This window comes from Hippoglossus hippoglossus, chromosome 3 (assembly GCF_009819705.1).
Source record: "Hippoglossus hippoglossus isolate fHipHip1 chromosome 3, fHipHip1.pri, whole genome shotgun sequence".
Taxonomy (NCBI): Eukaryota; Metazoa; Chordata; class Actinopteri; order Pleuronectiformes; family Pleuronectidae; genus Hippoglossus; species Hippoglossus hippoglossus.
The window spans coordinates 11,617,014-11,644,990 of record NC_047153.1 but is presented as its reverse complement, the minus strand read 5'-3'; the positions used below and the strand labels follow the sequence as shown (position 1 = coordinate 11,644,990).

The 27,977-nt window shown below is 41.7% G+C and overlaps 1 protein-coding gene across 2 annotated transcripts; it reads right to left on the bottom strand.

The window, feature by feature from the left end:
* Positions 1-148: 148 nt before the first annotated feature.
* On the bottom strand, positions 149-27,236 carry lgr4 (leucine-rich repeat containing G protein-coupled receptor 4). 2 transcript variants are annotated; one of them, XM_034578371.1, is made up of 18 exons: positions 26,300-27,235; positions 18,659-18,730; positions 13,606-13,677; positions 12,823-12,894; positions 8,742-8,957; positions 7,398-7,469; positions 5,954-6,022; positions 5,372-5,443; positions 5,089-5,160; positions 4,900-4,968; positions 4,746-4,817; positions 4,413-4,478; positions 4,207-4,278; positions 4,012-4,083; positions 3,755-3,880; positions 2,668-2,765; positions 2,114-2,167; positions 149-2,002 (listed from the first exon to the last, which is right to left on the bottom strand). In XM_034578371.1, exons 1-18 carry the CDS (start codon positions 26,479-26,481, stop codon positions 600-602), a joined length of 2,931 nt encoding a protein of 976 aa, XP_034434262.1. In that variant the 5' UTR covers positions 26,482-27,235; the 3' UTR covers positions 149-599. The 2 variants fall into 2 exon arrangements, with proteins under 2 accessions (XP_034434262.1, XP_034434270.1); XM_034578379.1 differs by lacking the exon at positions 7,398-7,469 and having other exon boundaries at positions 26,300-27,236.
* Between the last annotated feature and the right edge of the window lie 741 nt (positions 27,237-27,977).

Here is a 27,977-nt window from a genome sequence, read left to right as displayed (position 1 = left end):
ATCACATTCTTAGTCTTAGTAACTTAAAGCAAAGAAGTTGTTTTTAATAATAGACTGACGTTTACCATCCTCACTGATCGCAGGCAGTAAGGCCAGAGGTTATTACTGACGTTACATTATTCTGGTGGGTGAAAACCGCCTGGAAGTTACATTCAAACGGAAAAGTCTAGGATAATTACTACATTCTGCTACATTTATATTTTAAAAAAAATCAAAGTATAAAATTAAAAAATTAAATTTTAAAAGCTTAGAATTACAGGGAAAAGATAAATCACAAAATCTTTGACACGTAAAATCGCAACATCATGATATCCACTCGAAAGCAAGAGGAAGGCACTGGTGGCAACAGTTTCCTTTGCAAGGTCCTTTGTTGACCAGTTTGTGACACGATGTGCTCATTTCAGTTCACTCAGACAAGTTCCAAGTTCCCTTTAAACGACTGGTTGCAACTGTGTTTACATAAGTGCTTGCTGAATAGTCTTTCAACAGGGTAGTTGGCACATTTTGTTGTCCGGTAAAACAAACGCTTATATATTCTTGTCGGACCTAAATTCACATGACAGAGAGATCTGTGCACACAGTGGAGTTCGGAAGTCTCCTTAGTCCTTGACTCGAGGTATGTTGTATGAGTAGTGAACGAGCGGAAGGCCTCTGGACTGACAGAAGCACGCTCTGCCACAGGCCTGAACCTGGTCCGAGCTGTCCGACACAAACGAGTCCCCCTCATCTGCATACTCAGACTGAGCGGAGGGCGTGCCGCTGTCGGCCCAGAACCCCTCGGCACGCTGGCACACGGCTGCTCCCGCCATGAGGGTGGGACAACTGTGAGACTTCACCAAGTGTCTACAGACTGTGGAGGACGAGGGGGAAGAGCAGGTCCTGGCATGCAGCGCTGCCTCGCACTGCTCGCACACAACTGTCTCTCCACAGAGCTGTGAGTACACCCCACAGTCAAAGCCCAGGTGGGTGGAGGAGCCTCCGTCCGTGAGCTCCGACCCTCCTCCACCATCATCTCCATGATTCTCAGCACCAGCCTTCACCTCCCTGGTCAAACCTCTGCGTCCACGTAGTCTCAGCCAGTCCTCCCTGAAGGCCGGGCTGAAGAACACGTACAGCACTGGGTTCAGGCACGCGGGCAGCGGGAAGAAAATGAGGGTGACAGACTTGGCGATCTCTGGGCCGCCAGCTGTAGAGCCAGTCAAGAGGGGGGCGAAGGAGAAAGCTGCCACAGGGCAGAAGAAGATGCAATTGGTGAAAATGAGCCAGGCAACATGTCGCAGGGCACCCGTCTGCTCTGGATCAGCCAGCTCCACCCTGCCCAGGTGGCAGTACATCTGTGTGTACACGGCTGCAGTGAACAGGTAGGCCAGCGCGTTGAGCAGCACCAGAATCACTGTGACACTCAGAGCTGGACTCTCGCCACCAGCGAATGGCAGGCAGAGGGGAGACGCTGTCTGGTCGCTGGTGGTCAGGAGAGACAGGCCGGCCGCAGCAGCAGCCAGGAGCCCCAGTAGTCCTGCAGCCAGGCTGAAGCGTCGACCTCCTCTCCAACATCCTTGAGGGCTGCCACCATTCCTCCTGGGTGACATCATTACTTTCCCGAGAATAGTCCGCACAGCCACGCTGCGCTCCACGGCTGCGAGGGACAGTAACAAGACCGCCCACTCTGACGAGAAGACGGCCAGAGCTCCTGAGATCTGACAGCCAGGCCCCATCTCCCACCACACTCCGAACTCTGCGAAGGAGCCCCAGGTAGCGACGTCGAGCACAGTCAGCACGCCGACATACACACCTGTGAGCAGATTGGCCAACGCCAACAGCCCCATGAGCAGCCTGGCTGGAGAGAGAGACAGGGAGTGGGAATGGCCTGGAGCTCGGTGTGCGGAGGAGAAGGTGACCACCAGCACCAGCCCGTTAAAGACCAGCGACACCAGGCAGATGAACCAGACCGTCAGACGAATCATCCAGTTACCAAGGAGATGCTCACACGGCTTAAAAGCTCCTGAAACAATGTGGAGATGAAAAAATACAATGATTTTTTAATTATTTCAAAGCTCTGAAAATGTGATTCGTAAAATACACTGAAAAGATGTAAAAACTGTTTAATGCTTACCTGGTGAAGGAGAGCAGTGCATAATCATCGAGATTCTTTCCACATCCTCCCCCGCTGAAACCATAGAAAATAGAGATATATGAGGACTGCAAAGGTTAAAAAGACAAACCTAATCCTAAAGAGTAGTCTTGTCAAAAAGTTTCATCTGAAGATTAACATCTGTACCAGAGATAAAGTCAAGTTGAATGATCTTGAACTTTAACAGACCAGAGATCACATAAATCAAGTCATGTGCACAGAAAATCAAAGTACACACTTTCTCCTTAAGTTTCCTTAAACTGTGCATTTTCCAAGACAAGTAAGAAATATAGGTGAGTATTTAAAATGTTAAGGTGTACAATGAAAAAAACAACTGATGCACAAAAAAAAGGTTTACAGGTTAAATAAAAAAAAGGAAATCTACTGTAAGCCCAACATCTAAATCTGATATTTGCTCGTCTTATAAGGAATATTCTAAAAGGATTCTGTAAAAAACTATTGATATTTTAGTTGCTTTTAAACATGTTAGAAATGTTAAGCCAACACATCTTAAGCTCTGACTGCAGCGTTCCCACCTGTCGATTTCTTTATGTCATTTTCCTCAGAGGAGCTCGTCACTGAGTCACATCCGACAAATGCACAGCACTGGTAGGCGTACGGGACAGAGATGGACCTGCAAACAAACGATCATCATTTATAGAGGCTGTAAAATCCTGCAGAGGTTCCAGTGTTGATAACACAGATGCTCCGGGATCTTCAAACCATACTGGAAAAATAATAAATAATGTTTGTCTGCAAATACCTGGCCCTTCGGATTTTTTTTTTCAATTGGATGTTTCCATAGTGTGTCTACAGTTGTGGAGAAAACAGACTCGGCTGGTTTTCTCATTAAAGATAAGTGATGAGGCGCAGTTTTCAGTAACAGATGTGTAATCACACAGAATAACAAGGAAAGTGATGTATTTAATTTTAATCACCAGGAAATTCCCGGTAATGTTTTCTCTCCTGTGAAAAATATAATATAAGTTACACATTTATAAGACATTTAAAGCAACTTAGGGGTGAAATGATAAAGAAATACATTAAATACCAGCTTATTCATAGAATGCTAAAATGTTAGTGTGTTAAAAAAAGTAAAACAATAAAATTAACAATTATATTAAATCAAATACTATTATATTTTAGAACGTAGGACAAGATGGAGAATATCCCTTGTATACCAGAGAGGAACCAGAGAGGACTTTGTTCAGAGGACTGAATTCATTCAAATTATAAATTAACGATGTGACTTTTCGTTTTTTAAACCAATTCATAAGAAATATTTGATAGTTCAAAAACAATTCCTTTGTATCAGCTGCATAATTTTAAACTTTTTCTTAAAGTACCTTTTAAATAAGTACTTTTAAAAGGTATTTTGTGTCAGACAGTGACAGCAGAGAATTAATGGAGGAGACAGATTGTTTATCACCCACCAAAGGTCACTGGCTTGAGTAGAACCTGGAAAATTGCTATTACTTTAGCTGCTTTCAGAGACACACTCAAGTCCTGATATTTCCCTGAAGTTTTCTGGAGTTAATGTCAGAGAACGGCTGTAGTCAATGCTTTGAAGCCCAAACCCACAAGATCACAAGAGACATTGAGGCCACAGAATTTCGTCCTCACCTGAGTTTGGGAAGGTTTTTTGCAGTCAGCACATTTTTCATCTGTGGGTTCCCTGAGAGTTTGAGCTGACTGAGGGAGCTGAGTCCAGTTGTTGGAATCACAGTCAGAGAGTTCATACTCAGATCTCTGCACAAAAAACACATGGACACACACACACGAGCCATTTAATGTTGTACAACGCAGACATTTAAAACTGAACAATGACATGTAACTCGAGTCCTGTTCTCATTATGATGAACAACACAGGTCGTACTCACAGGTTGGTGAGTGCAGTGAGGGTGAGGAAAGCATCTGGGTGAATGACTCGGATTTCATTCCTACTCAGGTCCCTGCGTAAAATCAAAATATAATCAACTCCACAGTCCAGACATAAAACCGTTGTTTTTAAAGCATGCAGTGTGTGTCACTGAGTGTGTGAGTCCCTAAGTGTGTGTGTGACTGAGTGGACTTACAGTAGACGTAGAGCAGAGAGACCCTGGAAAGTGTTTCTCTCAATCTGTTGAATATGGTTGTGCTGAAAGCTTCTGTAGATTTAAACAAGAACCATAACAGGTTATAAAACAGCAGTAAACCACATTTATAAGCTTGTTTGTAATTTTAAGCCTAAAATATGAGTTTTTCTGAAATCATTTGTGAAATGAACATGTGCTACACTCACATCTCCTGCAGTCGGACGCAGCCCTGCAGCGACGGCAGCCCCTCGATCTCATTGTAGGACAAGTCTCTGATGGAGGAAAATAAAAATGATCAACTATAAGACAACTGGGACACATTCAAATGGAAGAATAAAGACGAAAGGTTGGATTTTTATTCACTTTACACTTTGTGAGATTTATTATTCTGTTGACAATTTCACTATCAGTAGATACACATTTTAGTATGATAGGGATTCTAAATTCTGTGGGCAGCAGTGTTGAAACAATTGTTTACCCAACAAGCTTTAGTTTCTAAGATCCTAGTTTCAGCTGAGGAGAAAGTTAAAGTCTCTTACAGCGTTCTGAGCAACTTGAGAGCGTCACACAGATCAGCGGGGGTGGACGATATCTTGGTTCCTGACAGGGTCCTGGAAATAAAAACCCTCATGAGTCACTCCTGAGACGAGCAAAACAATTAAGAACTCCAGATGCTGCATCTTAGTCACTTACAGACTCTCAAGGTTATTAGTCCCCGTCAGGACGGGGAAGTCCTGCATCATACTGGCCCCACGCAACATCCTGAAACACACGGTGACCAATATTAAAATAAGTCAAACAGCAAAAAATTGACCTTTTCAAACTAACATGAAAGGATATTGATTGTGATTTGTCAGGAGCTGTGCTGACAGCGGGACTTACAGCGAGTGCAGGTCGGACAGATTCTGGAAAGCCGTGGCGCCCACGAAGGACAGAGGGTTGTCATAGAGATGTCTGAGGGCATCGAGAGCAGAGGGGAAGAGTTCAAACCAAAAATCATTCACTGTGCAAGAATGGCACCATCTTCTGGACATTTAACCACTGAAGCCTGACACGTGTGTCCCATATCATCTCACCCACTGTGTGTGCGTGTGTAAACATACTGTACAACGTGCATGTCAGTGTTATTACTGAGCTGTGTGTGTGTGTCAGTGAGTGACCTTACATGGTTCGCAGCAGGGGGTTGCTGTGAAAGGCCCCTTCAGGTATGGAGGCAATATCGTTGCTGTGAAAACCGCTGCAGGAAGAAGGTCAGAGAGACGATGTAAAGACACTCTGCTCAAAAATGAAATCCAACATACAGGTTTAAATGTGCAGAGCAAGAAAGAGATGACTGAAGAAAAACAAAAGTAACGAAACAAAAGGTGTCAAACAACTATGAAAGTCTCCAACACAATAATGTGCTGATCGGGAAGAACAGGAAGTAATACTTGAAGCATTTAGCCTTCAATATAAAAGCACAAATGGTGAATCATGTAGGAAAGAATTTCAACAAATATATTTCTCTGTAAAGAAAAACTCAATAATTTGTACTTTATATGTGGAATTTTGTTTTTTACTGATTCTCATTAATAATAGGTACAGCTTATAACAGTTGTTTAGTTCACAGCTACTTTGTCAGATATTTATCTTTTTCAACCCCATGAAAACTTTTAAGATGCTGAAAAGAGTCATTCTCTGACATAAATGTCAAAACAAAAGTAGGAAACATTTCCTCCCCGCAGCAGAAACAGGACGATGCACTCACAGTTCCTTCAGTTTGGGCAGAGCCTCAATAGCTTTGGGAAAAACCATCAGGTTGTTGAAGTTCAGATCTCTGGGGTGAAACACAGAGAGACACAGGGGGAATCAGTCAGTGCAGTTTCCTTATGTCAAAACAAATCCATCCCTCTGACCCCAGAAAAAGAACTGTTTATGATTTTAGTTATTATTAGGTTCTTTCTGTGGTCAGTTCAATATCACACACTTTATCCACACATTAAAAGGGACAAGGATTACAAACGTTATAATCCTTTTAACAAGATCTACTAGACTTATCTGTTCTGAATAATTAAATTCTTTAAGCAGCAATACACATTAAACTACACCACATGATCCTGAGTCCATACTGTTGTATTAGTATCAGACTCACACTGATAAAACACTGAATCTTATTCCTGACACATTGTGTTACAAGCCAAACCTCCAAGTTTGTGCTGTAGTTAATCTTTACTATCTTCATTGTTAAAATTATTGATTAATACAATAAATGAATTAGTCTATAAAATGCCAAAGAAAAGAAAACCCCTCCTCACATTTCTAGATATGTAATTACAATCACAGCATCACTTTCTTTGATTCTTACCAAGCCTTCCTTTCTCAGATCAATCTCCTCAAAATATTAAATATAAACAGATCACAATAGAGCTGTTTCGGTGAATGCCTGAGAGCAGCTTAAGCTCCAAAAACACATTAAAACTCTTAAAGCAGGACTGAAGAACCGCCATCTCCCAATTCACCCCTTAGCTCTACCACTTGGCTCTACCCCTTCGTTTTGCGCCTGGCTTTGCGCCTCCCTCTCTCTCTTGATTCTCCATGTGATGTAGGGGTAGTGGCCATCTAGCCCTTCAAACACCTCTTCAACCGTAGTGTATCCAGGACCCCACTAAAAACCAAGGGGTAGACGGAAATTCAACATGTTGACGGAATATCTATTTAATCCAGTAGCAAATGAAAATGTCATTGAATCGCTGTGATAAGTGTTTCAGGAAAATGACTCAAAACAAGCCTGTAAACAGTCTGAGTGAGAGACTGGGTTAAGAGGGGACACTCCCAGCGAGGGGCACTTTATATACAGGGAGAGGGCCAAGGGAGAGGAATTGGGACAGGGCATTCATTTCAAATGTATCACATTGGAAGTTTGGATAAAAAAAAACCATGGAGCACGTCAGGACATCTGTAAAGGTCTGTGTGTTCTAGAGTAACTCTTTGCCATTTGGTGCGGCTGTGTGGCAGGAGGAAGGGAACAGTGGGAGGGCAGATTTGATAAGCATCATGTACTTTGCTCTATTTATTCTAGAGCAATTACAGGAGGAAGTGGACACAATGATGTCTGGAGGACTGGAGCAGAGGTGGGGGGGGGGGAGCCGCCAGCACACACAAGCACAAACACACTGAAACCGATGCACACTGTACGAGGAAGGTCCACTTACAGCGTCTCCAGGTTCAACAGTCCGGCAAAGCAGTTGTCTCCTATCTCGTTAATTCTGTTGTTATGGAGATGTCTGAAAAAGCAGGAGCGGTTTTACACACATCTTCAGATTTTCATGTTGTGACAGATACAAAATTATCTTTCACATTCCTTCCACATTCTTGTGATTTGTGAAATCAGGTGGATATACTGTATGTGTATATGCAGAGGAGTTTCCTGCACTAATAGATTCAAGGTCTCTTCTTCCTGTTTATCCTGACATGTTTATACTAACCCTGCAGCAATACCACTCAGTCTGTGTGTTTGTCTGTGTGCGGTTGTGTGGATGTAAAACAACATCAGATTTGTTGCTGAGACAGACATACAGTATTTGTACAAGTTCCTCTCATGGAAGGTTTTAGAGTTGCCCACCAGGCATAATATAACAAGGTAATCTGGATTTTACATTAGTATCAGAGTTGGGCAACCTTTTCACCAACATTCCAAATCAAACAGCAGTACATACTTAATGCACAAATACAGTATTCACCCTGGTTCAAACATCCTGTGCCAGTGCACTTTGATAAGTGCTTATCTCTATCCATAATATTCCATTTGCAGTGAACGGTGTAGAAAGATTCATTCAGAGCTGAAGCAGAGCATAAGCAAAACTCAGTCACATTAATTTGTGGTGATAAAATGATGTGGATACTGTATAGAAGAGTAAGAAGGAATTACCGCTTCTTTCATTTCTTTACATGGCTCAGAAACGAAAGCGACCTCATTGAACTGCAGAGGATTTGCATGTGCTTGTTCTCAACTTGAGAAATATCCTAATCCACTTGACGCCCAATGTCTTTCACCTTGTCAGCTCTGCCTCAGGTCATTTTAGTAAATAGAATGTTCTCAGTCAGTGTGCCTGGTTAATTAAGGTTTTAAAAAAGGTACACGAGCAGGTTGTTCCTGAGTTATGTAATGTATAGGTCTCTGAACACCTGAGTGCACGCTTCTGCTCGTCTGTCAAGGGAACGCTCTCACTTTAATGACTCTGAAAACCGTTTGAAAAGCTTCTCACTGAAAGCCTTGATTGATGAAATGTCATAATGTTTAACTGTAATTTCTGAATTAATGAATGAAGGAAACCATGAACACTAAACCTCATCTACATACATATTACATTACATATGTTGTTCTTCTGGGTGTTTTTTAAATATAGTACGGATGTAAAAAAAAATTTGTTCAAGTTGATAAATAAATAAACAATAAATAAAGTATTTTTAGGTCACCGGACGAGGTCAGTTTATACAGTTGAACTGGGTAGGTAAAAATTTGTTAAATAAATATCCTGTAGCTTATGAAAACTTACAGCACAACTAGACTGGTGAGGTTTGCGAAGGCGTTGTCTGGTATGTACGAGATGCGGTTGAGTGCCAACGTAAGAGCCTGAAGGTTTGCCTGGTGACCCAGAGAACTGACGGGGACCGACGTCAGGTTGTTGTCATCCAACCAGAGGTGACGCAGCTGCTGAAGGTCTTCGAAACTGTCGTCTGGAACCGTGGTAATATGGTTCGCGTCCAGGCGACTGCAAAACACAGATTCATTTAGTTAACATAATGCTTAAATTGACAAATACATCTGATTGCTGTTATAAATGTCTTGAAAGCAGCAGAATTATTCCCAACAACTCAATCTAACTTCCCCGGATTTTGGTTCAATGCATTCTTGGAGGAGCGGTATATTCGCGATTTAAGAATTGATAGTTTAAAGATACTATACAATATTTCTCATTAATTATCCACTGTTCTAATTTGCCCTCACCCCAGTTTCATAATGAACCAATACATTTTTCACACTTCTCATAATGTTGTTACTGTCCACGCAGACAGTCAGACCTCATAGTTTCTGCTCCAGTTGTGGCATCAATGCAGTTGTTTCTCTCACGTGAGAACTTATCTTTCAGTCTTTAGTCTGTGTGTACCTGTCACTCGGAATCTGTCAAAGTCACATTTCACAAAGTTCATACAGCACTGCTACAGGACCCAATGTTCTCCCACAATCCATCAGCAAGACTTAACTAAGCTTCAATGATTCCATTTGTTTCAACCACACCCACGCCCATTTCTTTAAAACACCAGAGCAAAGGGCAGCATCTAATTCTTAGGTGTGTTCCATTAGCCCCATCATGAATACCACCAGAATGAAAGGAGACGCCCAAGTGGCATTTGCAACATCAAATCATTCATCTTGAAGCAGAGGGTCGGCAGCTCAACGTCAACATCCTCCCTGCAAACTACTCAGGACCTACGTCTTATTACTGCAGACCGAGGTTTGAGCTTCCTTCTGTAGCTACGCTGCCTGTTTGTAACCACACGGCCTTATTCATCTCTACCTCTGACAATTCAGAAAAATCTATAAGCCCTCACCAATAGAAATTCTTGATCCTTCAAATGAATTATACAAATCATAATTCTTATTCGCACTAAGAGGATGTTATGACTGAATTTATTGGGCGACCATGTGATAAGTTAATCTGTCAATTTTTACCGGTCAATTAAAAAAAAAAAAGTCAAATGTCAAGTTTGATGCTGTATTTCTTGAATCGAATGTTTTAGCATTCACTATGGACTAGAATGTACTAGAGAGCTCTAACCCCCGATCAGAAACCAACACCTTGGTTGTAAGAAAGGGAAAATCCTTTATTTAAAGGGCATCACGGCTGCTCAAGTGTTCCTTCCACCATCACTGCACCGTTTTCTCCTGCTATCCTCCTTCACCGAGTGTCTCGCCCTCCCTCAAAATTCCTCAAGTGTCTGGGCTGGAAGAAAAACAGTCTTGATTGACATTTAGCTCTCTAAGGCTTTATACAAACCAAGTCCTGGCTCTGCCAAAGCGTATTACTTCAGCTACAGACCTTAAAACCCTCACAGAGAAGAGACATCTGTTAAAAAGAAAAGAAGAGAAGCACAAAAAAAAAAGAAGAGGGGAAGTAAAGGACGCGAGGAGGGATATAGAGGAGTGATAATAGCCGAGAGCTGAATTTTCAGGACGTTTCTCCAGCTGGATCCCTTCCTCCTTTAGTCCCTGTCAAACTCAAAAAGCTCAGTGGTGGAGGGAGGTGGCACAAATAAAGACATGTAAATGTTATGGTCTCAGTGCAGCTGACAGTCAGTGTGCACAGAAACACAATGAGAAGAGTGAGGGTGAGTGGAGGAGGAAATTGAGAGAGGGCTAATGTTTGAGTCAACACGTAGAAACACATAAGCTCCTAAAAACTCAACAATGCAACATGAGGACAGAGAAGTTAGATCTGCTCAATAAGACTGACCTACATTAGCACTGGGCTGTTGCCGGGCTTAGTGAACAACAAACACTGCAGCAGGAGTAAAGTATGTGATACGAGTGGAGCCGCCCCGACATGACATCAGTAATGTCCATGAGTAAATAATGACATTTGAACTGTGTAACTTGGAGGACGAATGAAGTTTTAACCCTCATCATACTGTTGTCCTACCAGTGAAATAACATTGAACAAACAGTGATGGCTGCAGCCTCATAGTAAACAAGAACATTGTAACTGTCTCGGTGAAAAACAACAATTTGTCTGAATTAGTTATGTACAGTTGAATTAATCTGATGCACAATATGTTTGAAAATCTGAAACTGTCACACAGTGCAGTTTGGTGTTTCCAGAGTTCACATTTATTTTAAATGTTGTTTGGAGCAAAACCTTTCATGATTTATAAAGTTCACTATGTTTGTCTACAGCGATGAGGAGTCTACGGCCAAGCTGGCAGCCAATAGATGTTTCACTTAAGCACAGCAGAGCTTTGCACCATAGCATTACAATGAGCACAATAAGATTTCTCACTTCCTGATACAGATCCCAATATTTGAACTTTGGCACTTTGGCCGATTCCGAGTTCCGATCCAATACCAGTGCCATTAAAAAATAACTAGTAATATAATGTATTTTAACAGCTATATGCTACTAACCCTGTATGGAAGTGAGGATTGCTATCATTGTTGTACGACGAGACTGAAGTCTTGCATTCGTTACTTGTTGCCTCTTTACCATTAGGACTTTCCAGTGTCAAATGTTGCTTAACTACATCACCGGACATCAATTCTTTCTTCACCACTTTAAAAACAGTATTTGTCAGTGAAAGTACAGCGCAACTGTTGAAGAAGAAAGTTGCATTTTTATCCGGGTGATACTAAGAAAATTAATTAAGACAGAATTTGATCGCTACATAGATTTGCATATTTGGCGATACCCAATCTGGCCTTTCCTGAAGTATCGGGGGCATTTTTCGAAGCTGGTATCGGAATAAGAACATCTCTAATGCTAACAATGTTAGCATGCTGATCTGTACCATCATCACCATCTTAACATGTGTTATCGTGCCATTTCCTAATTAGCACTAAACACAAAGTACAGTTGAAGTACTGGACAAATGAAAGAATTGACCTGATGATGGCCCTAAACTAAAAGTCAGCAAAGGTCACTGGTTCACCCTGAGGGGGATATGAATCCGTTTATGACATTTCACTCTCAATTTCAAATGTCAGCTGCTTGATGATGGCACAACCTTCAGGGGATGTATCCTATAGGTGATAAGATGGAGGACCAACTCACCAACATTGTCATACATTGAGTCATGCCCCTGATGAGGCAAAAAGTATGAAAGCCCAATCTGAATTGGAAACATTCTTTCAGTGCATATCATTCCTGAGTCACACTGATGAAGCAGTAGCCTCAAACTAAACTCCACTGAAAACCAACTTCTGCATAAATTTGTTTTGCAAATTTTCTGAGCAAAATGATCTTTACATGCATCAGTAGAAATGATTTGTATTGCTTTGCAGCACCACTACTGCTGTGACTATTTTCTCATCTCTGTGAGTAACTGTCTAGAATGCGGTCGTTACTTTGGCACAAACACCATGAATTTCAGTTTGGATAGTCGGCTGTGTAAATACACCGCAGAGCTGTATCTGACAGCAGCTCTGATGACTGCAGTGTAACTTTCCATCCAAGAGGTTACGTCAAAATAACTCATCAACTGCAGCTACATAAAACTTACTAACTGGGCTGGGGTGACATTATGGCTTGAAATTATCAGAGAGTGATTTCTTGCATTAAAATAAATGAATGAATGAATCACCACCAAAACCATCGCCCTTCTAGTTAATTAAATGTTCCACCAACAATTCAAAAGACATGTTTCAGTCCACAGCTGAGGCTGCTGTTAGGCAATGTTTGACTGTACCACCAACCAAAGTTACATTCATCTGACAAAATTGTTATCAATGTCTCTGCTGCAATAACAGTGTGTTTTCCCTAATATGGAAAGGTCCACTTAGGATTATAAAAGACAATTCCCCATATATGCATGTGTGTGTGTGTGTGTGTGGGGGGGGGGGGGGGGGGGGTATATATGACTTACAGAGACTGGAGCGATTGAAGGTTCTTCAGGGCTGCACTGGGAACAGTCTTTAGCTGATTATTCTGGAGCATCCTGAAGGTATAATGACAAAATGGTGATTTTTAACTCAACTCACGTTTTTTCTCACATCATCAATCTAAAACAGTGCGTGTGTGTGTTGTTGTTTAAATTCAACAACACAATTAATTGACACTCTCCCTATATCAGTGTTTGAAAATTAAAACAAATACACAACTCCAAACTGTGGATGAGGTCTCTCATAAACTGTCAGCTGATGTAGAAACAACTGTGCGCCCTCTACTTATATTTGTAAAAACTGACCCACACCCAATGTGAATGGGGTTGTTTGATCTGTGTGCCATTAAAATACTCATTTGTGACAAGTATAAATCACTTGATATTAGAGTATAGAAATTGCTCCCATGTGTTTGTGTTTCAGTCTGGTATCCAAGACCTCACCTGTAGCTCAACAGGACTTTAAACTTTTGGCTCAGAGCAGAATCAACAGAGTTCAGTGTCCAAGTCTATACAAGTCAACTGTGTGTGCTGCCAGATTTAACTTATGCATTTTCTTCGAGAAATTTTTCCAGTTCTGCGTGGATGTTGTACGACTATGATTAGGGTGTCAATGACTGACAGCACCATAACGTTGCCACAAACTGCAGTATTTACTTTCTCCCCCAGTGTGTGGAAAACTTCACGCTGTCACAGCCATGAATGTGTGTGTTTGTTAGTGTACAAACACTGGTGGTGGTGGTGGAGACAGGGAGGTTGTGTGCTTACAGGACTTTGAGCTGATGCAGGCCAGACAGGGCTTCAGGGTGGATGAATGACAGGTCATTCCCCGCAAGTCGTCTGCATGAGAGAAGAAAAGTTGAGATCATATTAAAAAGACATTTCTCATAGGCTACAGGAAACCATTTTTATTTTCTGCAAAAAAGAACATTCTGTAACAACAGAGTTTATTGTGTTTCTGAATAAGGCAATGCATAGTGTTAGGAACACATCCAGCGCCTCAGCAGATCAAGTTTCCGTTCTCAAGCTGAACATGGGGTCTGCGGTGTCGAAGACATGCGTCTGTGCCATGGCCTGTTGTCACTTCGTCTGACGCCTTCAAGAGATTAGAACTTTTTCATGGGTGTCCCCTCCTTACATCCCTCCTTGTGCCTCCCAACCATCAATGGTCAATGCTTTCTTTAAAGAGAGTGGAAAACAATTCACAGTTCCACGCTTGGGGGAAAAAAACAACGCAGTCATCTTCCGTGCTAACTAGGCATGCTAGCTAGGCATGCTAGCTATTAATGAAATGCTTAAGAGAAGTACTCAGAAAATAAAATCCATAACCAGATATCAGGCTCACCAGCTGCCTCAGTGGCCTCTTTTCGCAGGAACAGGATTTGATTGGCTAGTGTCTGCACTTGAGTGTTTGTTGAAACAAGTTGATTGGCTGGTGCCTCCAATGCTGCATGAAAAGTGAATCTCTGCTATGTTCTGTGTACAAAGCGCAAGCAAGGCAACGCAATGGAACCACGATGCATATCTAGAGGTTCTCTGCATGGACGCGTTCACAACAGCAACAAGTCCTCATCATTATTCAGGCAAGAAGTGGAGCAGCCGGGTGCTTCTGTTTCACCTGGTCATTGCTCAGTGACTGTATAGAGTTAATAGCGCTAGCACTCGCCTAACTAATGCCGAGTGCTGTGGATTTTAGCAGGCAGTTGCCATGATGTTTCATAGAGTTAAGTTTTATTCACACGACACAGACAGCAGTCTAAACAATACATAGCGCACAATATCAGCATCTCATTTACTGCACGGTACTCACCGATTATGTAATATGTAAATAATTACTGAAAATATTTGAAATTTGTTGCATTGTGAAATTGTCGTAATAAGTGTTGCGATATATTGTCATTATTATTTAATTTTTAGGTTATACGGAAAAATACAGTAGTTTTCATATATTTTACTGCCAGGCCAGCGAAAATATACAAGAGGCCAGTAAAACTCTGATCTACTGGCCAACTGGGCCAGTGGAGGAAAAATGTTATGTTCGTCAATGATTTATCATAAGACAGCTGCTTGAGCCTCTGCACAAATTACTTGAGGGGGCAGGGAACACCTCCCTTTCCTGCTTAGAACAGGAAGTGTATCGGAAACAGGGGTGTAAATAAGCATGGGACAGGCAGACTGGCACACAGAGCCCAAGTATATTATCTGGCCTGAGAGATTAGCAACAGATTTATCACTCTGCAATGTGAGTCAGGCCAGGCCGAATTCCCTGCAACAGGAGCTGCTGGGTGTGAGCCTGAGAACCGTGGCTGACTGTGTTAGACCACGTACCCCTCATGTAGACCTTTGTTTGTTTGCAATACATTTGACTGGTTCAACAAGTTTCCATCCACCAGTTTTGATACAGTTTCCACAAACCTAAATGCAAACACCAAAGGAAGAAATACTAAATAAAGGAAAACGGCTGAGGGAGAAAAGGTTTATTGTTAATAAAACCAAAGTCCAACAAAATGCAATGAATATAGACTCAGTAAATAAATCATCTTTAAATCAAGGGTGGGGAATTTCCAGTCTCCAGGCGTGTATGGCCCATAAGACAAATTGGTCCAGACATCAAGATAATTCAACCAATTCCAACACAACAGCTATATAACAATTCTCATAACAGTGATTTAGCAAAAACGAGGTGAAATATACATATTCTTCTGAAGAAAAAAGACAAGCCAGTGTGCCTAGTTTGCAGGGACACAGTTGCAGTATTAAAAAAGTCAATCTTGAGTGTCATTACAGCTGGAAACCTGCAGCTAACCTGGATATTTATTTACAATGTTGTAAAATACCAAATGTCTCATCATCACGGGGCTCCGCCAACAAATCTTCCACTGCGCGCTAAGATCCAAATGCCGTGTTTTTCCAGTTCAGTTTGATTTGTTTTGGTTGAACAATGCTGTCATATTTGGATATGAAAGCTCAACAGCTTAATCATAAGCTGTCAATTCAGCTTGATTTGGCTTTGAGGGATACCTGAAATTTTTAAATACACAATTTGTGGAGAGCATTCATTTCAACAGCTTTTTTAATCTGTATCTGCTGTTATGATCATGACGTCTTCACAAGGATATGGAAGCCAAGAAATCAAAAGATGGCACGTTCTTTTGGATTTCCAACGAAATGCCCAATAAGCTAATCATCACATGCAAACATGGTTTGACAAAGTGTTCAGGTTTCTTCTCCTTCTGCATCTCTCAGCAAATTCAATACTTGTCCCCCCAGGCTTCGATAGGGGCTAAAGAATGTGCTAAATCTCACTGAGGAAAGGCTAAATCCTCTCCTTGTGCAACACCACTCCCACAGGTTTACCTTTGTCAATAGTACATTGACAAAGAGGCCAGAAGTGTGGTCTGACAGCTGTAAAGGCACGAACATCAGTTGCTAAAATTACAAAATAAAAGCATTTGGGCCTCCACTTTCCTGTGACAGCACTATTTAACGTCTATATGGGAAACCACTGTGGCAAAGCCCAAACAAGCACCCGCTCCCCACAACATGCTCCGACATGTGCAACACACACACCTTTTAGATCACGGTTGGTGAAGGTAGTAATTAGAGGTTGATGACTTCATTTCCTCTGTTAATGTCAATGTTCATATGACCATTTTCAACAACCTTGTCATTATAACAGAGTTGGGAAGTGCCATAGCTCTTTAAGTCACATTTTTCGCCAAAGACAATGTCGCATGGCTGAATCATGAATATCTCGTTTTTTTATTAAAAACAAATCAAAGTAGAAGTTAACTATAATCCAAAAGATACATCTGAGAAGGAAACATTCAACTATTTTTGAACAAATCAGCAGCTGTGGTGTTTTATTTCATGCAACCATGAAGTGTATATTAGCTACTGCTGTGATTTATGGCACTGTTGAGCTTCTTTATGACAGAAGAGGTTAAGGCTCTTAGGTTTTGTAGTTAATGAATTTGTTCACTTCGCAAAAACATGATTTCTTGTAAAAGTGATGAACCTAATCTTTTAAAGAAATTTTCAAAATTGAAAAACTAGTAGAGCCTCATTATTACATGTTCAAGAAAATCAACGAATGAGCCAACATTCCAGAGCATAACTCCAAAATCTTTAACAAGTATCTTCCCCCCTTAAATTCTGAACAGGAACCCTCCCTCACAACAAACGTGTGTGATGCAGAGGGTCACGGTACACTCGGAGTATGGTGAGTAAGTACTTTAACTCTCTGTGCTGGAGAGACAGGGAGTCCCAGTAGAGCTTTTGCAATCACTGGAAGAACATTCAGGTTCTTTGAATGACTCACTGTGTGGCTACCTGTGTTGTAGATGGGGCAGCGGCTCTACTAGAAGAGGCTCTCCAGTGAGTTTGTGTCTGTAGAGTAAATTGTCAGTTGAGAATTCTGACAAAAGCATTTTTAAAGTTGAGCTCACATAAAAGTTCTAGGTAAAAGATCAATTAGACCTCATTGGATTTTAGGGGATATCGTTCAACCGGATTCAAACCAGTCAAAACAAATGTATAGGATATTATTTAATGTAATATCCTTGGTGCTTTACAAACCATAATAAATAGACAGGAAAATAAAAGGTGTCTGTAGATATAGTCTATTGGTCACGGGTTATTTTCAAGAATACAAACAAACTGCGATGGAGACGGAGAATACCTGTCATCACATCTGCTGAGCTTTGTTGTGCCTTTGGCAAAGAAGAAAGAAAGCACAGGAGATTGCGTGACTGCGAAGGAGGGAATATTCCTCCCTTGTCTTCACTCCTGTCGTGAATGAGGATGGCCTGCTCTCCTCCTCTGTCAACTCTTTCTCTCCCTGTCTTTGCCCTCAGGGCCCATGCTCTGGTTCACTGACACTGCTGCAGCCCTGAGCGAAAAACTCATCCACCAAAGTTCACTGAGACGAACCAGGAAAAAAAACGGTTAAACAAACTCAGGTGAACTACCGGTATATGTCAATCAAAATATCATTCTTCAGAAACTGACAACCCCAACGAGAGTCCATTCGTTACGATGATTCAAAGCAAGACAGAAGTAGCAGCGAGACAGGGTTGCTTTTTTGGCCTTGTTGCTATGGAAACAATTGTTTTGCCCTCTTCCTTCCTGTCTTGCATTCCTCCGCACAATGTGATGAAAAGTAAATTGCCTTTCAACAAAGCAGATTGGAGTGTTGTATGGAAAAGAAGAGGGTGAAGACTTAATCGGCTGAAAAGGTGCACGAGAGCTAAAAAAGGAAAAAAATTGCTAAGACCAAGTGGAGCTAAAGCCGCTGCTCGCTGGTCAGTTTGAATTCTCAGGGCCGCGTGTTACCTGATATCAGGTAGACAGATTTTATCTCGGGCTCCCTGCAGCAGCGGGCCAGACAGCGGAGTATTTAAAGAGCGAAGAAATAACAAACACCCGCTAAGATTAGATGTACGCCACTCAACAAAGCCCCACAGCGTAGATGTGCTGTTGCCACGCTGATAATCCCTTAAAAGCAAAAGAATCCAAACAGGATGTCACATGATCATAGCCTCAATACGTGTCGTCTGACCTCATCTTTTTAATTGAGGTTTACTGCACCTTTTTCAAAACTGCCCTTATACAACTCCTGAATGGTGAGTGATTCGTTGCCTCACGTCATGTCGTGCTTATCTGCTTCAGATGAGAGGAAGAGCATGTTGTGTGCCTGCACTGTGTGTTTTGCAGTGCATATTGAGATACCCAGGTGCATATCATAAAAACCCAGCCCTCATGTCAACATTGTACACAGTAAATACATCATTAGCGAGAGAAGAAGGGGGCATGTACTCACAGTTCTTCCAGATAGGGGAAGTTCTTGAATACGTATGCCGGGAGCTCAGTGATGTTGTTCATGCTCAGGTCACTGTGGGAACAAAAACAAAATCTGTTAGAAACCCAAGTAGCTCATTCAAAACTTTAAATCACAGTTGGTTAAACTTGCTTTTAGGATGTTAATAAGCATCGTGGGTGGGTGGGTTCACATGAAAACTGACTTTAAAATCAGTTCCCAACAACAGACTTCAGAAACCTATTTATTCTCAAAAGCCTCTTATTAATGCTTCTTTGTGGCAGTATTGCACCTTATTAATTGATCATTTTCCTTGTATTGATCCATTTAATCCCTTTTTATTTCCTTACCTATTGTAACTGCAAAGCCCTCAAAATAAAATTGTCTGTGTATGGGGTCTTATTTAATCCCTTAAACTATAGAAAACATGCAATTAAGATAGTAATGAGGTGTGTGTGTGTGTGGGCGGGGGGGGGTCACTACATATACAAACAACTAGCTATGTCACACATCCTTCATGAGTTTTACGAGTTTTTTTACTGTGCCTGCATGTGTGCAACATGAATGACAGAAAGCCTTGAAAAGGCCCTTCTCTTTAGCCGCAGGGATCTTCATTTTTCAAACCAACTTCAAGTAGAGATAGGCATGTGGCAGCATGAAAAATATGCAAGCAGGACTTGATTTGCTTCCCCACCAAAGCTAATATGAGTTTAGATACTTATATATACACAGCGCTGAAAATGTTTTATCTATAGGAAAGCACTGCAGAGTTTTCTACTGGCAATGACATTTTAAAAAAGGGACAAAATGCTATATTGTGTCTACAATCGAAATCTAGTGAAAGAAGACTCAGCTCTTGTTCCCTAATCTTGAAAAGAAATCCACTAACCTGCCCCAAAGAACCCCCCCCCCCCCCCCCCAGAGGAGACGTCTCATATCAAGACTGAAAAAACATCCGGGATTCACAAATGTAGCAACCCCGTGAGTGAGCGAATGAGCCTTCCCTCTCTTTCACTCTCCAACTGGTCATCTTGAATTTCACTGCCAGATCTCTCTAGGACCTTGTGTGTGGGCCTCTGAATCCTACGAGGATCATATTGCCCTTCCTCTGCAGTCACACACACACACACACACACACACACACACACACACACACACACACACACACACACACACACACACACACACACACACACACACACACACACACACACACACACACACACACACACACACACACACACACACACACACTAAAAGGCGGGCCCTGACAGAACCCTCATCATACCGGCAACCTATGTCCCATCTCCACTTACCTGGTTATCCAATTACCTTATAGAGTGTGCAGCTACAACAACACTTCTATCAACGTACACCTACTCTTTATGGGTTTTTTTTTTTATCCCACCCTGACAACACAGTGGTGGTTCTGCAACCACCACAGCAGATCTGCCACCACGGGCTGTCAGATGGATGCATCCCTAACCACATTTCAAACAGTTTGACTCAATCTTCCTCAGACTGTTGACTGGTCTGAACCACATGCAGGGTCGGGGAGCATGGGAGGCCTCTGTCACACTTCCTCCCTCCCTCTGTGTCTGGCTGCTTTACTCATCAAGGTCCGGGCCTGTCCCAGCTAAGATGGATTGAAGAGGACATTAAAAATGCAGCTGTGATAAATGGGGACAAGGCTAAACGCTTCTACAACCAGGTATCAGTAAATTTCTTTCACCACGGCTGGAGACTAACTGCATCTCAGCATCCCCTGGACGATGGAAAATGTGTTCGGAAGCAGACAAAAATATGTTGCACTGGTTAGACTAAACGAAGAGTGACCAACAAGAGGGCACTGCATGGAGTTCCAAGTACCAAGTTAATACCCTAAAGCATAAGAAACAAAATAAAGTAAGGTGACATTATTTTTTTATTAATCTGGCCGTCTATCCAATCTCCAGCTTATTGATTAATTTGTCTTTGGACATCAGCAACACCAGAAGAAATCTTACTGTGAATTGTCAAAATATCCGTTTAGTTTTACCATCCACAGCTTGCAGGCAGGACATTGCTAGTTTGCTTGTTCGTGTTCCTGCGACAAGGCACGGAGGTCTCAACAGGCAAACATTAATACCTACCGCCTATATGTACTAAAGACTCAAGTTGGCGTGCACCTTCATGGGGTTGTCCATTGTACACTCAAAATGATGCCACACATGATGATTTTCTAACCAATATTTCTGATCAAAAACTTAGCCAATTACAAATTTCCTTGTTACAGTTTTTTTCCTTGATAGTACTCTTGAATGTATCATTAAAATACACTAAAATAATCAACAGCTGAACTTTTTCACGCTCACGTTTACCTAATCACATGACTTGGTTTAGGTTAGGGAAAGATTGCCAATGCAGAAAGAACATTAAACATAACTTTGTGGACACACTGTGTTAAACTATGAGGTCTCTCAGTTGCTCCTGAGTGTACAACACTACTGCAGGTGAATGGATCCAACACACTAACAGCAGAATATAACAGTTGAAGAGTATACCCAACTGATCTGCTTTATCTTTATGGTAAGTGGTGAGAAAGTGACAAAGAACAGTTCTTAAACTGAAAACAAAGCTGATGATAACAATTTAACATAATAAAGGCATCGTCTTTCAAGAAAAATAATACCTCTAATTATTTGTATTCTAAAATGCATCCAAGAAGCTTTATAGAGAAACAATGATTCCTCACATCATCATTCAGTGGTAAACGTAAGATGAAGAAAGAGTCTTGATTAAAAGCAGTTGTTTCAATTACAACAACACTGGAGAGCCAAATACAGAGTTAGATACACAAACAGGAATGACGAATCAGCATTGTCAAATAAAGCATGTAATGCATTGGCAGTTCATATTATACAAGGTAAATAAGCAAATGATTTTTAATATATATTTAAAAGATAACTTGTTTTTGTCCATCTACATTACATCCCATTTAAAAAACAAACAAATAGGACTTTCAGCACAGTTTTATGAATGAAAGATCATACAGAATTTGAAGCTTCCCTCTGCTCATGGCTTGAGCTATACTACACTTTGCTTTCTTCAAACTCATGTCAACTACCAACGATTACAGAGATTTATGGTCACAAGTCCGTGATTTGCTCTCCATATGACACATAGCACATAATAAATATTTGTGTCAAACTAACCTCTGAACATCTTCCCATTATCTTAAACTCTCACATCATCACTTCTGTCCTAAGACCTAAGGCTCTGTTTTAACAATCTAAGCCCACGGTCTAATGCGCATGTAGCAACTGCTTCTACAGCGTGTCCAAATCAAGTTTTGTTAGCCAAGTGTATAAGATGGTTGTACTCCTCTAAATTAATCAAGAGTGTGGTCTGAGTGAAACAAGCAATTAACCAGTTAGCGTGCCATCACCCGTTCCCGAAAGGGCAGGTGCGCTTATAATGACAGATTTGCCAGGAAGTAAGAGGGAATTCTTCTCTGCAGAAGAAACAGATCTGCTTGTGTGCAAAGTGAATGCATGTGAGCACACCATCTGTTTGTGTAACACAGAGCTTGTGGTCCAACCCACCTTTGTAAGCCCATATTAGCCAACTATCTTGATAACTGGTCCTTAGGATAACAGTGAAATACCGTCCTATTGACTTCAGACCATGTTTTTATTGGTCAAAAGCCCAATCACGGTCTGCTGTCTCAAGATAACAATGCAACTGACCACATCTCATCTCAAAACCAACATGCCCATGGGCACTCAAATGGGCACAAGCATATTTTCAATCTAAACAAAATGGGCTGTAGACGATAAAATGACCTACGTGGGTCTTAAACTAGCAAAGACGCTTGGGTCACACTTAGAAACACTTTGTGCCAGGTGTACGACATGAAGCCAAAAACTTCAAAACTTGAATTTCTATCAAACTCCGCTCGTGGTAATATTTGGTTTATGAATACTTGGCACAAGATTCAGAAAAAACAACATGGTTGAACTATGTGACGGGGGAGGGGATAGGTGTCAAAGTGGAGGACAGGGTCGGGGACTCAGAGAAGGGGAGAGGGCATTAATATTCTCCCATCCACAAGTCATCCAGTTTGGGAGCGGGAACCACTGACTGGCTCCTTTCACCTCTGCTGACCAAGAACAAAAGTATCATTCAGTTAAAAATGGATTGAGGGCACCAGTGGTGAAGCAGCCAAGCCTCACAAGCAGAGTGCAAGACCCCTGACTCCACCCCTCCATTTTCTGTAAGTCTTAACCTTGTTCATAATATGAAAGGGCCTAACTCAAGTGAGATGTAAGCCGCTAACTCGCTCTTGCTCCCTTTAGATGTGCAAGAGTTCATGCAGACACCGTGCCAAGAATTAAACCTGTGCAGAGACTCGGTGGCAGGTAAACTACATACCTTCAAAAGGAGTGTTTGCTTTGTAACAGGCTCAGGGGCCTCCTCTTTTCTCTCATCTGCTTTTCTGTGACAGGGCTGTTTCCATTACAAATGCCAAAACTCGAGCCCCTGTGAGCTGTAGGTGAGTCCAGTCCAACACTGTCATATGATTTATTGTACAACGCATGTTTTTTCTAAAATAAAAAAAGTACAAGTCAATAGAACAATAAAATAAATAGCATTTAATATTTATCCATGTAATTTTCCTGACCTTTGGGCACGGTTATGCTTACAAAACACCTTTAAGTGTTTTTCACACTGACAAGACCAGATTTTATTCTCGGTGTCTCTGCGCCACGACACTGATTCAACATGCATGATGTCTGCAAAAACATTTGTGCAGGTTCTGTTGAGATATTGCAATGGCAAAACACTCGTGTATAAGACTTTTCCTTTACACATCAGCAGACCATTGTAGCTGCATTAGCCACGAAAGAAGGAGCCCTTGCAGCTGCAATATGTCTCACTAATCCATCATGATCCCTAACCCCAGTGCTTCACATACAAAAGACGGAGGGAGTGGGAGAGGACAACTAGAGTTCAAGAGACCAGGAGAACAAATGAGAGTAGGACAGAGAGAGGGACAAACAACCTTTCACATACTTTTAGAAGAGTTTGAGGTGAATGTACCAGGCACTTCACTGTTTAAAACCTGTCGCAGAGCATTTAGATAACCATGTGCAGAGCAGACAGTGAAGACAACACAATCGTGAAAACAAAGTATTGTTTTCCACTTCGGCATAAAATAGTCCAGCAGAGTGGCGGTAAGGGGTATGATATCATTTTGTGAAAACATTGTTTCATGTTGAAGATGTCAGACTGCCCATAATACATTGGAGCATTGTTTTTCCCAGAGGAAAAAAGTATGCTTTAACAGTTTCAGCTGTAGGCAGCAGGCCCCGTGTGACATGTCTTGACAGCCTGGCATATGAATCCACTCCCTCTGTTTACTTTACCTAACACTCTCTTCACAATTGTGATTTCAAGTGGTACAGTGTTGGTTCTGGTGAAGCGAGACTTAACCCACCATTCTTAGAAAGGTGGCAAAACAGCACAGAGGTTTCCACGAACAAGAGCAAACCTTTACACTTAAAGACAAGGTGACAGTCCAACACAAGTTTATTTTATCTCAAACACGTAATACACTCTAAATAACATGTGTCTCTGTAAACTTAAAAAGTCATAACTTCTCCTATTTATTATTCAAGGGAGTTGAAAAATTACAGCACGACGCCATAAATTGTTGTTTTCAATACTGCTGCAGAGGTGGGTACTTAAGTTTATGATTAACCCAGTGGCTGTGAAACAAAGGAGTTTCTAGATGGGGCAATCATCAACTGTATCTACACCACTCCACAGACCGAACATACCTGGTGCCCATTTCTTCTACTTTAAAAAAGCAAAAATGCTCTCATATAAGCACCCCTTACTTGATCCAGTAGTTTAAGTCTGGCACAAGTTTGACAACTAATTATTTAATGTATGTACAGCAATGTACAAGGCTCTGCTGGCTTCAATCCATGCAGCACAACTCACCCAAATGTAGCCCCATTTGTGAGCACAGCACTCCAAACATTACTCTACAATCAAGTCATAGTGTTTCCTATCCAAACCTTGGGGGGGGGGGGGGGAATTGTTGTGCAGCAGCAGGACGTCTTTAAAAGAAAGGTTGTTTTTGTGGTCTCAGAAAATAAAATGTGTTCTTTGTGCCTGAAAAATAAAATGTTTGTCAGGGGCCAAACTAATGTCTAAATCCAATATATCCTGGTTGTAAGTCCAATCTTAGCTGGTTTGGCTCCAAGCTTTGTATCATTCCTGGCAAAAATTCTGAGACCTGAATATATTTCTTTTAAAACAACTTTCTGCTAGACAGCGTATTAAAATGCTAAGGTCACAAAATACAAATCATGCTGATGATAAAGTGGAGAAAACTTTGTCAGTATGTCCATAGGCTAAATGATCTATTATTTGAGAGACAGGTAATCTGCAGTAATTCTAATATCTGACTCATTGTTTAGTCTTTGGTTAACATTCACTCGTTCCAGACTCTAAAACTTTCCTGCTCACCTAAGTTTTATAAAACTGTAAATATTGTTTTAAATGTAAACTGATAGTCGGGGAAAAACAAGCAAAATACCAAAATGAAATCCCCAAAAATACCAAAATGAAATCCAAGATGAAATCTATTGAATTCGCCTCGTCAACCAAAACTATACAACAGAAATATTAAGTCCACAATCATGACAAATGAAAGAATAATATCTGCACATTTGAGGAATTGGAACCACGGAGAATTCTTTAAACAGAATACCTATGAACAGATATCTAAATAATATAGATAAACAATACAGTTAGCTGATTTGTCTCTGTAGATAAATTGACTAAACTATTCCAGAATGACAACACGCAGCTATTAGTCGATTAATAGATACGTTGATTTGCCGGAAAATGAGTTGCCAATTACTTGGATAATTGAATAATGATTTTGTTCATCGATTAACCAAATTTTAAAACTTTTACGGGTTGACGCTTGTTAAAATGTGAGAATTGGATGCTTCTCTCTGTCAAATTGGAAGCTCTTTGGGTTTTTGACTGACGATCTGAGAAAAGAGGATATTTAAAGATGTCACTTTTTCAGGAAAATTGAAATGGGTATTTTGACTGTTTTCTAAGACTGATCGTCTTAAGTTGTCTGCTTTAAATGTTTGTGTGTCGCCTCTACCTACTGTTCTCTTAGTGTGTTTCTTTGTAGAGCACTTTGTGACTTTTGTTCGTGAAAAAGGTGCTAAATAATCAAACATTATCTTTAACATCCTCATCATGAAAACACTTAAAAGTTCCAGCTGCAGACCTACACGTGTCCACACTGAAAGCTGGCTTAACGTTGCTTCTGGTGGGAATTGAACTTTTCTAGATGTGCCTGGAAAGTTGGTGACAAGTTGTTGTAAAGTTTGTAAAAGTGACACAGAGTTGTGACACATTACATCACGACTGGAGCCCTCACTACCTAACACTGTCTGGCTATATCTTCCCTCACGGTATTTCTCCTTCAGTGGAAAGTTTAGTGATGTGGAGTGTCCCATCACTGGCACAACAACATCCCATCACATGCGGCCCTTCGCTGTGGGACATGTGTTGAGTGCACAGCCATGTTTAGAGTTGCTGGATGTTGGTGGTGGTGGTGGCACTTACAGATAGTAGGTGAAAGCACTGAGTCCGGCCGGGACGCTGGTCAGTCCTCTGCCGGAGCAGTCCGCACCTCCATCTTCATCGCAGCCGCATGAGGGCGAGCACACGGCCGCCGACTGCCCTTGACCGGCGGCGGCAGGACGAAGCAAAGCCCACAAACACATCCACAGCAGATCCGCACGCATTGTTTCTGCCCGTCGGTTCAGGTGGAGGCGACGGGAGGGAAAAGGCGGGCGGGAAGGGGAGGCTTTGTCCGCGGCGTGTTAGTCTGCTCCGGGCTTCCTCTCGCGCGGTTCTCTCGGTTGAGGCATGAAGAGATGACGCTTTTTTCCTCTCAAAACATATCACACGTTTAACGAGCCCCCAGCGAAAAACACCCACGTTCACGTAAAGTTAAGCGTTAAACCCCAGAAGCTGCCTTCGAGGACGAGGGGCTGGACATGTCTCCTCGCCCCCTGTGAGTGAACATTCAGTCGGCGGAGCTGGCGACAGGAGCGGGAGCCTACCTTGCGTTTTTTTTGCGTTTTCGTTGTCCCATTAAATACCCCCCCCCCCCCACCCCCCTCCCTCTCCCGGAGAAAACACCGAGCGGCGCCTGGTGTCGCGTCGCTGTGAAGCGGATCCGGTGAAACTCTCGGTAACCGGACGATCACTTGCTGTTTCCTCGCAGGAGATCACCGTCTGTTTTCAGCCATTCCTCACGTCCCCCTCCTCTGCTCCTGACATCAACAGCTCTGCAGGCAGGCGGGCACCCTACCGGACAACCTGCAGCACTGGGCCCGGCCTGTGCTGCACCGAGAACCTGCACCACAGCGTCAGTCTGCACAGCCAACAACCAGCACTCACTGCTGGGAAGGAGGAAAAACACCAGGTCAAACTTTTCCTGAGGTGGATGAGTGTGTTCAGCTCCTCACACCGCTCTGCAAACATGCTGCACTGCGAGCATGGGCGGGTCCAGGGGCCCAGACGGCCAGGGGAGGCCCTGGGCTTCACCTGCAGAATGTCACTGAAAAGTAACATGCAAAGTGATTCAAAATGACTAAAATAGACACAAAACAACAACAAAGAGATGTAAATTGACCACAAAGAGATGAACAAACATGTAAAGTGATTCAAAATGACTCAAAACAGACCCAAAACAACAACAAAGAGATGTAAAATGACCACAAAGAGATGACAAAACATACAAAGTGACTCAAAATGACTAAAAATAGACACAAAGCACAACAAGTAAATGTAAAATGACCCCAAAGAGATGAAAGAACATAAGAAGTGATTCAAAATGATTCAAAATAGACACAAAGCACAACAAGTAAATGTAAAATGACCCCAAAGAGATGAAAAAACATACAAAGTGACTCAAAATGACTAAAAATAGACACAAAACAACAACAAAGAGAACAACAAAGAGATGTCAAATGAACACAAAAGAGATGGAAAGACATACAAAGTGATTCAAAATGACTAAAAATAGACTCAACGCACATCAGGTAGATGTGAAATGAACACAATATATTAAAAAACATACAAAGTGATTCAAACCCACTTAAAATAGACACAAAGCATCAACAAAGAGATGTAAAATTACAGCAAAAGGAAAACGTAGAAAAGACAAAGAGGCACAAGAGACCAAGAGTAAAAAGAGACACAGGCTGTGTCCACATTACTTTTTAGTTTTAAA